The sequence below is a fragment of the Staurois parvus genome, unplaced genomic scaffold (assembly GCF_062004578.1).
Source record: "Staurois parvus isolate SC_StPar_1 unplaced genomic scaffold, SC_StPar_1.0 ptg002113l, whole genome shotgun sequence".
NCBI classification, from domain to species: Eukaryota; Metazoa; Chordata; class Amphibia; order Anura; family Ranidae; genus Staurois; species Staurois parvus.
In genome coordinates this window covers 989,093-1,005,000 of record NW_028319909.1, presented here as the reverse complement: position 1 = coordinate 1,005,000, position 15,908 = coordinate 989,093, and the positions used below count along the sequence as shown (strand labels likewise).

Genomic DNA, 15,908 nt, shown 5'->3' with positions numbered 1-15,908 from the left:
AAAAAACATGCTTTGTTTATTGATATGCTTATAATGATAAAGTTAGAGAGAAATTTCACATCCTATTGCCTTAAACATTTGATATATTTTGCATACATTTTTATCATATGTGCATTTATTGGTTTATTATTTACATCCCATATTATCACTTTAAGCAAAACCACTTAATTCATACAAATTATTTGTGTTTGGATAGCATATTGAAACCATTCTTTTCTATACAATAAAGCAAGTGTAAAGCATATATATTTAAATGTTAACATTTGTAAATGTATCACTTTTTTATTAAATATTTGAAATAACCAAACAGCTAAAATCCTTCGGCGCTAAATCTTTACAATCTGTTGCTTATTTACACGAAAAGGAAATGTAACTCACATGTTGCTTTACGTAAGTAAAGATCTTAACAAAGATAAAGCTTTTAGAGAAATACAAAACAACATTACAGTCTATTCAGCCTATTTTTTGGTGTTAAAGCGATGCTTCTTATGCATATAAACAGTTTTGATAAGACTGGCACTGCTACTTGTGATGGCTGAATTCACTTTCTATTTTTTTATTTAAAAGCTAAATCAACCTTAAAAAAAAAATATAATACTTGCACATATTCTTGCAGGAAACATAGTTAGTCTGGCTGGAAAAAGTCCATCCAGTTCAACCATTAAAAAAAACAGTTATTATCCTACACCCACAGTTGATACAGAGAAAGGAAAAAAACCCAGCAAGGCATGATCCAATTTGCTCCTGCATGGGGGAAAAAATTCCTTCCTGATCCCCGCGAGAGGCAAGCAAGCGTATCAAAAAATTTGAATGAGACCACCTCCACAGTGCTCAAATGATGGCATAGGAAGACTTCATAGTATCCAAAACAGGCGTATAAAGCACTATGAGGTCTTCCCATGCCACTGTGGACCTGGAGGTGGTCACACTTTTTGATACGTTTGTGCATGTCATGCGTTTATAAACATTCACTTGTTTTACATATACTTAACAAAAGTTATAATTCTACACCCACAGTTGATCCAGAGAAAGGCAAAAAACTCAGCAAAGCATAATACAATTTGCTCCTGCAGGGAAAAAAAATTCCTTCCTGATCCCCCCGAGAGGCAAGCGTATCAAAAAATGCGATTGAGACCACCTCCAGGTCCACAGTACTCAACTGATGACATAGGAAGACCTCATAGTATCCAAAACAGATGTCTAAAGAACTATGAGGTCTTCCCATGCCACTGTGGACCTGGAAGTGGTCGCATTTTCTGATACGCTTGTGCATGTCATGCGTTAATGAGCATTCACTTGTTTTACATATACTTAATAAAAGTTATAATCCTATACCCACAGGTGATCCAGAGAAAGGCAAAAACCCCAGCGAAGCATAATACAATTTGCTCCTGCATGGGGAAAAAAATTCCTTCCTGATCCCCCGAGAGGCAAGCGTATCAAAAAATGCGAATGAGACCACCTCCAGGTCCACAGTGCTCAACTGATGACATAGGGAGGCCTCATAGTATCCAAAAACAGGCGTCTAAAGAACTATGAGGTCTTCCCATGCCACTGTGGACCTGGAAGTGGTCGCATTTTTTGATACGCTTGTGCATGTCATGGATTTATGAGCCTTCACTTGTTTTACATATACTTAACAAAAGTTATAATCCTATACCCACAGTGGATCCAGAGGAAGGCAAAAAACCCAGCAAAGCATAATACAATTTGCTCCTGCATGGGGAAAAAAATTCCTTCCTGATCCCACGAGAGGCAAGCGTATCAAAAAATGTGAATAATACCACCTCCAGGTCCACAGTGCTCAACTGATGACATAGGGAGGCCTCATAGTATCCAAATCAGACATCTAAAGAACTATGAGGTCTTCCTTGTCACTGTGGACCTGGAAGTGGTCGCTTTTTTTGATATGCTTGTGCATGTCATGGATTTATGAGCATTTACTTGTTTTACATATACTTAACAAAAGTTATAATCCTATACCCACAGTTGATCCAGAGAAAGGCAAAAAACCCAGCGAAGCATAATACAATTTGCTCCTGCATGGGGAAAAAAATTCCTTCCTGATCCCCTAAGAGGCAAGCGTATCAAAAAATGCAAATGAGACCACCTCCAGGTCCACAGTGCTCAACTGATGGCATAGGAAGACGTCATAGTATCCAAAAACAGGTGTCTAAAGCACTAGGAGGTCTTCCCATGCCATCAGTTGAGCACTGTGGACCTGGAAATAGTCGCATTTTTTGATACAATTGTGCATGTAATGCATTTATGAGCATTCACTTGTTTTACATATACTTAATAAAAGTTATAATCCTACACCCACAGTTGATCCAGAGGAAGGCAAAAAAAACCCCAGCAAAGCATGATCCAATTTGCTCCTGCAGGGAAAAAAATTCCTTCCTGATCCCCCGAGAGGCAATCGGATATTCCCTGGATCAACTTTACCTATAAATGTTAGTAACCAGTTATATCCTGTGTATACAAGAAAGAATCCAGGCCTGAATGTGCATTTATTATTGCAGCCTTTAAAGATGTGATTAGGGGATCCCGGGGCTCCTGCACATTCTTCATCCAGCTCTTTCAATTAGGAGGAAGTGTCCATTGACTACGAGTGCGGTGATCATTGCATTTGTGTTCCATTGAGAACTACAAGTTGGGCTGCCAGTCTAGAGGACTCTATAAATGAAAGGTAGGGTTGTGCATGGGGCAAAATTCGAACGTGACCGCTGCTGTTGGGGGGGGAAGTTACACTGAGCATCATGTTACATGTTACACCCTAAACACACGTGTCCCATGTGACATGATGAAAAATATGGAGTTAGGTGGTTCTAAAGCCTAAACATTTTTTACCTTAAAGAGGAACTTCACCTAAAAAGGGAAGTTCCACTTTCCTAGCTCCTCCCCCCATCCTCTAACTCTTTTGCACACTATTGCTTTTAGGAGGGGGAGCAACTTAGTTTTGACAGATACCCACTCCCAGGCAATCTATGCAAAAGTTTGCAACCCCCCCCCAATTTCCTTTGCCCACAGCTTTCTGGGGCACTAATGTGATATCTGATATCACTAGAGTGAAACCAAAGGTAACATTTATTTTTTAAATACTAAACATGTCACACTTACCTGCTCTGTGTAATGAGCAGCCCTGATTCTCATCTTCTTGGGCTGCCAGAACTCTTGGCTCCTCCCCCTGCTGTGTGCCCTATAGTAAGCTGCTTGCTCTGGGGGCGCATATGCAGTCTTGATCCTGAGCCATAGACACACAGAGCATGGCTCAGCCCTGCTCCCTCCCCACTGGCTGTTATTGACAGCAACAGGAGCCAATGGTTCCCGCTGTTGCCTCTAAGCCAATGAGGAGGGAGGGAGCCGGGGGAGCAGGAGCTGGATCGAGATCAGGCTCAGATAATGATTGGTGGGGCCGGGGGGGTGAGCTGCACACAGAAGGTTTTATCTTCATGCAAAGAGTACATGAAGGTAAAATACCTTCAGCTTTCAGAACCATTTTAGTGTAATATTGAACCCTCATTTTTTCAGCACTTTCAGCAGCTGATTTAATCACTTACTGAGAATGCAGCTTATTCATCCTTAAATCCTTGCCTATGTCCCTGTTTAGGCTGATGCCATGACTGCTGTTCCAGGTTTCCTGGTTCTGAGTGGCTCCTTTCGCTTGCAGCATCCTAAGGAGCCACCCTTGCTGTGCCCCCCTTATATTGTGTGCATCAATGGAAACACACAGCTCCATAGTCTAGGATGGCAAGGTTCACCCCTACTCCTCCCTAATAAACTGACTCAAGACTGCTCTTTTCACTGTTAACTCTTTCCTGTGGAGACTAGAAGTTCAGGGAAGCGGCACTGGTAGTTGTAAACTGCATGCTTTCGGGTAAGACTTTTAACATTTAATTTACTGGGGTGTGTTTATTTTATTGTACTCAATGTTAATGCTAAAAAATGCTGGGGGCAGGGGCGGACTGACAACTCATGGGGCCCCCGGGCAATAGGGGATCATGGGGCCCCTGTGTCCTTGCCCAAACTCAAAAAATCCTATGAAAAAGGTACCAGGGGTATCTCATGGGGCCCCCTACTGACCTCGGGCCCTTGGGCAGTGCCCGAGTTTCCAAATGGTCAGTCCGCCCCTGGCTGGGGGTTTAATACTACATTAAACATTTTTCACATGCTTTGAAGACCAAGTTCAACAGTTTCTAAGCCAACATCTTCACCACTCCGGAGTTCGCACCTATCAGAAAAGACAGTCTCCATCCTAGCTGGGATGGACTTAAAAAAGTTGTCCTTAAAGTCTTGAGAAAACAACACATAAAGAACAGGGTTGATGCAACTGTTGAAGTAAGCCAGGCATATAGCAATTTCATTTATCAGGTTATCTAACTGGGAGTTCTCATGACCAATGTAGATGAACGGCCAAGTATAATACGGAAACCAACAGATGAAGAAACAGATCACTACAGTGATGACCATCCGATAAGACTGGCAAGATCTTCTTTTTATCAGTTTTTTCAGCTTATAAAAAATGAGGCCGTAAGAAATCATTATAACGGCGAAAGGTATCACAAACATTAAAGCCAATCTGATAAATCGTAAACTTTTTACGAGGTGATCAGCGGTGAAAGCCATTTGAGCATTCTTCGGAGCACAGTCTGAAAAATCAATTTCAAAATAATAAGTGCCAATAAGAGCGCTCAAGAGCAAAGAAACCACCCAAGTAATAATTGATACCGCACGGGCCATGTTGAGTGTTCGGTGTATTCTTGTCCACATCGGCCACATGGCAGACACACAACGATCAACACTGATGACTGTTAGGAAGTAGACACTGCTGCACATGCTAAAAACCAATACGATGGAGCTAACAAGACACAGCTCTTGGGGATAATGAAATAAGCTGAACAAAGCCCATTCTGCTATCCGAACAGGTAGGAAAGCAGAACATATCAAGTCAGCTATTGCCAGGTTCAAGAACCACAACGCATTGACAGTCCTCATCTTGAATCCAGCAATCCAGATGACTAAGCAATTTCCTACTATTCCGACAATACATGTGATACTGTAGCAAAGTATACAGAAGGCTTTAAGAAATGGAAAAAGATTTGGTGGAACATAGAATAAAGTGTGATGGTTCCATGCAGTGTCATTATCAGTGGGTTGACTGAAATAATTGTTCCATGTGGTATTGTTGTCCAAAGATCGATTAAATGTTGCCACTTCCATGTTTTTCTGTAAAAAAAAAAAACCTAAAATTAATAAGGAGAGACTAATATAAGGGGGCCAGTCAAGTCTCTAAAAAATGACAATGGAAGGTCTCTGCAGTAGAGGAGCGCTTACTGTATGCTCACCTCTCTGGTGACCAAAGTCTCCTACGTTCCCCCGATCCAATTCTGGAGCCTCTTTCAAAAGCTTTAAAAACAACACGTGTAAATGGCGTGACAATGAGCACCATCACATAAAAATGCAATATCAATCAGCATCAATTACAAGTCTATAGAGTCCATAGAACGAGCACTATATTGTGGAAGCTCCCCATAGAGTGAAGAGAAACTCTGTGGAAATGAGAAAAGGAACAGAAGGGGGCGCCAGCCTAAGTGCAGTATTAAAAAACATTTATTAAAAATTGCCAAATCACTACTCACAACTGTGGTAAGTATAGAGCATTTTCCAGAGGTCTGAAGAAAAAGCAGAAGCTTTGAAATGCGTCACCTGACTTATCCTCGCGTTCCCATTGGATGTTGCTTCTGGTCCGGTCTTCACGGTGGTTATGGCATCCTTGGCTGAAGGCCCACAATTTCACCTGATTCTCTGTGCCTGAGCTCCAATGGACTCACACTGGCTGCTCTATTACATCCTCCTGGGTATCACATACCTGGTGTTAGAGGCCAATGGAGAGAAGGCTTTACTTGCAGGCAAGTTCCAGACTTCCCTAGGTATGGGACAGAAGCAGTCAGACCCAAAGCAGCACGGGTCACCTGTAGGACTGCTTGTCAGAGGTACACCCAGGAACACAGCTGATGCACTGGAATGGTGTCTGCAGACAGGTGGTGTCCATGAGAGGTATGCAAGCCTTCAGGGTACCAGAGGTCCACAGAGTAGTTGGTTCAAAGCCAAGGTCAGATGCCAGGTCGACATTGGAGCAGACATAGTCAATAAGATAGCTGGGGTCATGCACAGGAGAACAAGTGAGAATATCTATTAGTCAAACCGAGGTCAGATCAGGAAAGCAGGTGAGAACACCTATTAGCCAAGGTCAGATCAGGAGAGCAGGTGAGAACATCTATTAGCCAAGGTCAGATCAGGAGAGCAGGTGAGAACATCTATTAGCCAAGGTCAGATCAGGAGAGCAGGTGAGAACATCTATTAGCCAAGCCAAGGTCAGATCAGGAGAGCAGATGAGAATATACGTTAGCCAAGCCAGGGTCAGATCAGGAGTCAGGCAGAGAAGACAGGTCCAGGAACAAGCCAAATCGGTAACAGGAGATCACAGTAGCAAGCAGGGGTGGACTGACCATTTGGAAACTCAGGCACTGCTCGAGGGCCTGGGGTCAGTAGGGGGCCCCATGAGATGCCCCTGGTACCTTTTTCAAAGGCTTTTTTGAGTTTGGGCAAGGACAAAGGGGCCCTATGATCTCCTATTGCCCGGGGGCCCCATGAATTGTCAGTCTGCCCCCTGGTAGCAAGGGAACATGGACAAAGGTACTGGGGAGCCAGAGATCAACCAGCAATTGGAGGGAGTGATGGGTTTCCTTATAAAGGCCATCTGACGCCAAACTGGGATAATGCGTGTGTAACTATGTGCTAGTACGCATGCATGTTCTGGCTTGTGTCCGTGTGCCAATGAGCATAGATTTTCACCAGGGTGCATTTCTGCTGCCATGCAAGGTACTGGCAGGAATGGCAGGTCTCTCAGTACCTCTGCTGTGGACAGAGCCCTGACACCAGGACGCCCATATACTTACAGCAGTTGTGAGTAGGGATTTGGCTATTTTTAATGCCCCCTTCTGTTCCTTTTCTCATTTCAAAATCTTTAGCAATCCGGTGTGTCAGCCTCTGGCTAAAACAAAATTTTATCTCTGGCAGCACTTTAATGCTTCCATCTTAGAGAAAACAAGTCAATTTCATAGTGAAGAACATGCTCAAGGGAATCCAAAAGAGGAAAATGATTACTCTGTCTCAAAAAGGAGGAAAAAAACATAACAGCATCCTGAAATGAATTATAGATAATATGTCAATGCAAGACATGGGAAAAAAATGCACATACCCCAATTATATCGAGGTATGTTATAAAAGTGTGAAAATATTTGTAATTGGGGTTGAGCAGTCTAAAAAGGAAAAAAAAATTTTTAATTATGTCATTAACACATCCCATGCATTTTGTAGTCATAAAACGACACTTTTTGATTAAAAAAAAATCACACCAATTAGAAACCAATACTATTAATTTTTTTTTTCTTGTATTAATTTATAAATGATTGATTCTCACTTTTTCTATAATTCTTTGAAACTGAACCAGGTACTAGTATCCTTTGCATCTACTATACTGTATATATATATATATATATATACAGTATATATATATATATATATATATACAGTATATATATATACTGTATATATATATATATTTATATATATATAAATTATATATATGCATTATATACGGTATATATATATATATATATATATATATATGTATGTATATATATACAGTATGTATGTATGTATAATGCATATATATAATTTTTTAATATATATAAATATAATATATATAAAATATATATTTATATATATATACATACATATATATATACAGTTGCAAGAAAAAGTATGTGAACCCCTTGGGATTACGTGGAGTTTTGCATGAATTGGGCATAAAATGTGCTCTGAACGTCATCTAAGTCACAACAATAGAAGAACACAGTCTGCTGAACATAATACTACACAAACATTAGATGTTGCCATGGTTTAATTGCACATAACATGTAAACATTCACAGTGCAGGGAGGAAAAAGTATGTGAGGCCCTAGCTTAATGACTTCTCCCTGAGCTAATTGGAGCCAGGAGTGAGCCAACCTTGACTCCAATCAGTGTGATGATATTGGATGTGTTGCTGACAGCTGTCCTGCTCTTAAAAAACACACACCTGTTTTGGGTTTACTGGTTTCAAGAAGCACTGTCTGATGTGAACCATGCCTGGCAGGAAAGAGCTCTCAGAAGACCTACGATCAAGAATTGTTGACTTGTATGAAGCTGGAAAGGGTTACAAAAGTATCTCCAAAAGCCTTGATGTTCATGTGTCCACGGTAAGACAGACTGTCTACAAATGGAGAAAGTTTAGCACTGTTGCTACTCTCCCTAGGCGTGGTCGTCCTGTAAAAATGACTGCAAGAGCACAGCGCAGAATGCTGCATGAGGTAAAGAAGAATCCCAGAGTGTCAGTTAAAGACCTACAGAAATCTCTGGTACATGCTAACATTTTTGTTGACACATCTACAATAAGGAAAACATTAAACAAGAATGGAGTACATGGGAGGACACCACGGAGGAAGCCATTGCTGTCCAAAAAGAATATTGCAGCACGTTTGAAGTTTGCAAACGAGCACCTGGATGTTCCACAGCACTACTGGCAAAATATACTGTGGACAGATGAAACCAAGATTGAGTTGTTTGGGAAGAAAATACAACACTATGTGTGGAGAAAAAAAGGCACAGCACACCAACATCAAAACCTCATCCCCACTGTGAAACATGGCGGAGGGAGCATCATGGTTTGGGGCTGCTTTGCTGCCTCAGGGCCTGGACGGATTGTTGTCATTGATGGCAAAATGAATTCCAGGAGTTTATCAAGACATTTTGCAGGAAAACATATGACCATCTGTCTGCCAACTGAAGCTCCACAGAGGATGGGTGATGCAACAGGACAATGACCCAAAGCATACAAGTAATTCAGCAAAACATTGGCTGCAACAGCACAGAATACGCCTTCTGGAGTGGCCCAGTCAGAGTCCTGACCTCAACCCGATTGAAATGCTGTGGCATGACCTTAAGAGAGCGATTCACACCAGACATCCCAAGAATATTGCTACACTGAAACAGTTTTGTGAAGAGGAGTGGTCCAAAATGACTCCAGATCGTTGTGCAGGTCTGATCTGCAACTACAGGAAACGTTTGGTTGAGGTTATTGCTGCCAAAGGAGGGTCAACCAGTTATTAAGTCCAAAGGTTCACATACTTTTTCCTCCCTGCACTGTGAATGTTTACATGTTATGTGCAATTAAACCATGGCAACATCTAATGTTTGTGTAGTATTATGTTCAGCAGACTGTGTTCTTCTATTGTTGGGACTTAGATGACGTTCAGAGCACATTTTATGCCCAATTCATGCAAAACTCCACGTAATCCCAAGGGGTTCACATACTTTTTCTTGCAACTGTATATATATATATATATATGTATATAATGCATATATATAATTTATATATATACATATATATATATATATATATATATATATATATATAAACTGCACAAGATTTTACACTCCAGTTTTAATAAATAGACCCGACAGAGTGTACTACCACAGCAGATAACCACATATATGTTAATTTATTAAATAATACTGTTATATTATTATTATTTCCCTCTCTCTAATATATATATATATATATATATATATATATATATATAAAACATATCTGAAAAAATGTATATATATATATATATATATATATATATATATTAGTGAGAGAGGGAAATAATAATAATATAAAAGTATTATTTAATAAATTAACATATATGTAGTTATCTGCTGTAGTAGTACACTCTGTGGGGTTTATTTATTAAAACTGGAGAGTGTAAAATCTGGTGCAGTTCTGCCTAGAAAACCAATCAGCTTCCAGGTTTTATTATAAAAACCTAATTGAACAAGATGAAGTTAGAAGCTGATTGGCTGCCATGCACAGCTGCACTAGACATAGAGTGCACTAGCTTTAGTAAATCTCCCCCCATATGTGTCTACAGCCCCTCAACAAAAACGTGAAAACATTATCATTTGCTCTCAGGTATTATAAGGGCAAAGCACTTTGCAAAGTTTAAATTGTGTTCCCCGCAGGGGCGGACTGACAACTCATGGGGCCTCCGGGCAATAGGGGATCATGGGGCCCCTGTGTCCTTGCCCAAACTGAAAAAAGCCTATAAAAAAGGTACCAGGGGCATTTCATGGGGCCCCCTACTGACCCCGGCCCTCGGGCAGTGCCCGAGTTTCCAAATGGTCAGTCTGCCCCTGGTTCCCCATATCACACATTGAAGTCCTGCAAAAAGTTTCCTTTAACTTTTCTCCACCACACTACTAAAATAGCAGTTACAACCAATATGATGTTATATCCAATTAAATCTTTTATAACCATATTCATTTTATGATTTTGCATCCCTTACCTGAAATCAGTTTATTTTGGGAAATGTTCTCTGCCTGTTAAGCTCCAGAACCGTTCAGCAGCTCTCCTGTAATAGTTATGTTGCTCCCCTTTTTGGGGCTGAGAGTTGACTGTGACTCTTTGAAAAATTATTTCTCATGAAGATAAACTGATAAGAATGAGACTTCTAAAACTGTTCATTTGAAAAATGAAATACGGTCAGAACTTTGTATGTTGAGATATGGATTAGATATGGCATCTGCTTTCCACAGAGCTTTTAGAGTTATTGGAAATGTTTTATTTTCAGTTCTGAAGGATGTGCTTATTGTTTTATAAACTTTTATTATCTGTGGATTTAAGAAAAAAAATTAAATTTTTTTTTTCATTTCTCTCAGCCCAAGTTTTTTTTAAGGGGAAATTACTGTGATTCTGTCATTAAAATAAATTTTTCAAATATTTAATGGCTACATAGAAAATAAATTGTGATATAGAATGTAGATTTAATATGTAGTATATAATATTGTATATTAAAGAATATGTTACCCCCAAAGCTTCATATTCCTGATATATGCCTGCAGAACTATGCACTTGTATGAAAAAGTATCCTGTTCTCTCTGTGTGAAATATCTGGTGATCCTGCAGCCCCCCCCCCCCCTTTCCTGGCAGCCCCCCCCTTCCTGGCCACCCCCCCCCCTCCTGCGGTCCTGTTTCAAACTGACCACACTAAGCATGAGAGCACATCCGTATAAGCATGGTCAGTTTCCTGGCTGTGCTGGGATCTCAGCCTGCCTGTCCTCCAGTGATCAGACTTGTGCTGACACGCCCCCTGCTCAGCCATTCATTGGGAAGATCAGTGTCCTGCTGTTTCTCCAAGCTGTTTCTCTTTTATGCCGCTGAGAACAGAGATTACGTGATCACTTATAAAAAAAAAAGAGAAAAAGCATTTATTGTTTTTTCTATTTGAAAAAAAAATGGGTTGTTTTACAAGGTGAGGGTTCACCTATGCCTTAAAGACTGTAACTGTAAAGTCTGTAAAGACTTATACTAAAAAATAAAGACCAATATACTAAAGACTATATTTCTATTCTTTAACAAATACGTTATACTTTCAGTATATCACAATTATTATTAATTTTTAAATGCTATATCTCAACTCCACTTATTTATTTATTTTTTCCTGGTTTGGTTTTTAACAGTACAGAAAAGGGTTAGAATCTCTTCCTTTTATTGCTGTCTGTGTCCCCATTAGGGGATTTTTCCTCATTTCCTGTTGCAATGAGGAGAGCAGGACAGGAAGTTAATCAAAATCTTTCCAATCAATCGAGAAACGACAACAAAAACATATTTCTAGCACAGCAAAATGTTAGAACTTCTGTAAGATTGCAGTTATGTCCCAGAGACCCCCAGATTCCCATTTGTGTCCTGAGGTGTCATTGATAAAAGAGTCTATATTCCCCTATTGAAGTTACAAAGAACAATACATTTCTGCCAAAAAGTTCTAACCTCTCCAATTCTCGTCCCACTGGATCCAAAACTTTTTTTTTTAAAATGTTGGAAATGAGCTTCAAATAATACCAAAATGCTATTTTATTGATAAAACAATTACATTTTTATTTCTGAAAAAAATTGTTACAAAGAACGCGTTTATTGTGTTCATTTCTCTGGATACACATGTCTAATAAATGCATTTATAAAACTTATAGGATGGCACCTTGGACAATGATGATGATTTATTTTTAGCAGTTTTTGTTACACTCAATGCACATATTGTAATTAGTTATATTTTATATCCAATATTTTATTAAAAAAAAAAAAGACAAAAAAACGCCAACATCTTTCAGCTAATACTAAAGTCTATATTTCTATTGTTTAACAAATATGTTATACTTTCAGTATATCACAATTATTAATCATTTTTAAATGATATTTCCCAACTCCATTTGTTTATTTATTTTTTTCATGTTTAGTTTTTGATAGAACAGAAAAGGGTTAGAATCTCTACCTTTTATTGCTGTCTGTGTGCCCATTGGGGGATTTTTCCTCATTTCCTGTTGCAATGACAGAGGAGAGCAGGACGGGAAGTTAATCAAAATCTTTCCAATCAATCCAGAAACGGCAACAAAAACATATTTCTAGCACAGCAAAATGTTAGAACTTCTGTAAGATTGCAGTTATGTCCCAGAGACCCCCAGATTCCCATTTGTGTCCTGAGGTGTCATTGATAAAAGAGTCTATATTCCCCTATTGAAGTTACAGAGAACAATACATTTCTGCCAAACGTTCTAACCTCTTCAATTCTCATCCCACTGGATTCAAAATGTTTTTTTTTAAATGTTGGAGTTGAGCTTCAAATAATACTAACATGCAAATTTATTAATAAAACAATTAAATTTTTATTTCTGAAAAAAATTGTTACGAAGAACGCGTTTATTGTGTTCATTTCTCTGGATACACATGTCTAATAAATGCATTTATGAAACTTATAGGATGGCACCTTTGACAATGATGATGATTTATTTTTAGCAGTTTTTGTTACACTCAATGAACATATTGTAATTATTTATATTTTATATCCAATATTTTAATAAAAAAAAAAAAAACAAGACAAAAAAAAGCCAACATCTTTCAGCTAATACTAAAGTCTATATTTCTATTGTTTAACAAATATGTTATACTTTCAGTATATCACAATTATTAATCATTTTTGAATGCTATTTCCCAACTCCATTTATTTAATTATTTTTTTCTTGTTTGGTTTTTAATAGAACAGAAAAGGGTTAGAATCTCTTCCTTTTATTGCTGTCTGTGTCCCCATTAGGGGATTGTTCCTCATTTCCTGTTGCAATGACAGAGGAGAGCAGGACAGGGAGTTAAGCAAAATCTTTCCAATCAATCCAGAAACGACAACAAAAACATATTTCTAGCACAGCAAAATGTTAGAACTTCTGTAAAATCGTAATTGTAATATTGTAATTAGTTATATTTTATATCCAATATTTTAGTAAAAAAAAAAAAACAAGGCAAAAAAACTCCAACTAATACTCCAGCTAATACTAAAGTCTATATTTCTATTGTTTAACAAATATGTTATACTTTTAGTATATTTTATTGATAAAACAATTAAATTTTTATTGATAAAACAATTACATTTTTATTTCTGAAAAAAATTGTTACAAAGAACACGTTCATTTCTCTGGATACACATGTCTAATAAATGCATTTATAAAACTTTTAGGATGGCACCTTGGACCAGGGACGGACTGACCATTTGGAAACTCGGGCACTGCCCGAGGGCCCGGGGTCAGTAGGGGGCCCCATGAGATGCCCCTGATACCTTTTTCATAGGCTTTTTTGAGTTTGGGCAAGGACACAGGGGTCCCATTATCCCCTATTGCCCGGGGGCCCCATGAGTTGTCAGTCCGCCCCTGCCTTGGACAATGATGATGATTTATTTTTAACAGTTTTTGTTACACTCAATGAACATATTATGTCATTATTAAAAATGACATTACATTTGTGTCACGCTACACTAATATATATTAATTATATTGTATAATGAAATAACAAGAATTATTTTCATGTACCAAATTCATGAAAAAACTTAAATCATTAATTAAAGTACAATATGTGCTCTGATGTAAAAAATATAAAAAAATCTCTCATTAATTAAATAAAATAAAATGGTGATCAAAATTCAATTAAATATATAAATTCAGAAAAGACCACTCTGTGATTATTTTCAAAATAGTATTCCTTCTCCTCTACGCGCTCACCTTATTTTTTGGCCAAACCGTTAAAAAAGGCTAAAACAGCTTTTGTCCTTTATATGGACTAGTGGGTAATTTCCAGGATCATGGGTAGATGAAAATAGTTTTATACTTTTTTTCACAGGGGGTCTCATCAGCTTATTTAATTGAATTTTGATCACCATTTTATTTTATTTAATTAATGAGAGATTTTTATATTTTATATATTTTTTACATCAGAGCACTTATTGCACTTTAATTAATGATTTAAGTTTTTTAATGAATTTGGTATATTAAAATTATTGTTGTTTCATTATACAATATAATTAATATATATTAGTGGAGCGCGACACAAATGTAATATAATTTTTAATAATTGTAATCACACATTTATATGGGTATGTGTATAAGTGTAAGCGAACCACAGGAATAATACACATTGGTTCACAAAATAAATCTATTTAAATACACCATAGTAGCTCACAAGCACTGCAATTTTATATAATTAAATTTTTCTGATACTCTAACCCTAATGGGCTGAGTAATGTATTTTTGGCCACAAGAACATGGCCGCGGAATATCCTGTAGAGCGGGCATAGACCCGCCTTTGGGGAGGTACACTTGATTAGGTAAGGTATTTATAGGAAGTCCTCCACTACGCATGTCAGCCCTGAGGAAGTCACATGGTACTGTGACGCAACGCGTAGGCCCGACGTAGTGACGTATTTCCGGTGTGGCGGCCATCTTGGTACACCTTTTCTTATCCTGTACACCCATGCAGATAACATCCAAAAGCATGTGGTAGGAGCCTTGTTTTTCACTCATGTAAGTGTGCATTCTATTGTACCACACTTTGGCAATAAACATATTACGCTATGGGAGCTTTTGTGTTTATGTTACATGTGAGTGGTTAGCGCAGTATGTGATCCTGCCTGGAGAAGGAGCTATTATTGGAGTCCTGATCCCTAGAGGGAGATCCGCATATATTGGGAGCAGTCATTTGGAGTGATATCAACCTGGAGGATCTGTGAGAGGGATCCTATATAAAAACGTTTTGACTCGCAAGGGTCGAGTCTGGAAGGTGAGAGGCTCATTCAGCCGGTGATCGGATGATTTTCTATACAGCCACTAATTCACGTTTTGTTCACACGGATATCAGCACGAGTTATTTTGTTCACTGAAGTGTGATTATTGAAAGTCGGACTTTAAAAACGCATGAAAATTTATTATTGTGTATATTTTTGCACTAATTTGAGTTCACTTTTGCACGTGTTTTTATTCACTTTATGAGATTCGTGGTGTGTGTATATATACATATGTATATATATTAAGTGCATCTTATATATCTATGTATGTTTGGTAAAACACGCACTATTATCAGTCATTAGGACCTTTTTTCACCATCACTATAGGAGTTTTTGTGTGTTTATAAACACAAGGTTATTGAATAGATATGTTTATTCACTTATAATTGAGGGGATATATATATTTTTTATATATTTTTTCATATTGTTGTATTATTATGTAATTAGTTTTTTTTTTATGTCCAATAATTTAGTAAAAAAAAAAAAAAACAAGACAAAAATACCCCAACGTCTTTCAGCTGTTAATAATAGCTCATACAGTATAAAAGCAAAGTACATTAGTAAATAGTTCATATTTGCATTTTTATATATAAATGACATGTTACATTATACAGCAACAGTACCATGAAAAAAGTTACACCTTTCATCAATAAATGCAATGCCACC

At 38.0% G+C, this 15,908-nt stretch overlaps 1 protein-coding gene across 1 annotated transcript; it reads right to left on the bottom strand.

Moving 5' to 3' along the window:
• Positions 1 to 3,776: 3,776 nt before the first annotated feature.
• On the bottom strand, positions 3,777 to 5,220 carry LOC149432690 (C3a anaphylatoxin chemotactic receptor-like). The gene has a single exon (XM_089665018.1). The coding sequence runs from the start codon at positions 5,218 to 5,220 to the stop codon at positions 4,165 to 4,167; it is 1,056 nt and encodes a 351-aa protein (XP_089521144.1). The 3' UTR covers positions 3,777 to 4,164.
• Positions 5,221 to 15,908: the final 10,688 nt, after the last annotated feature.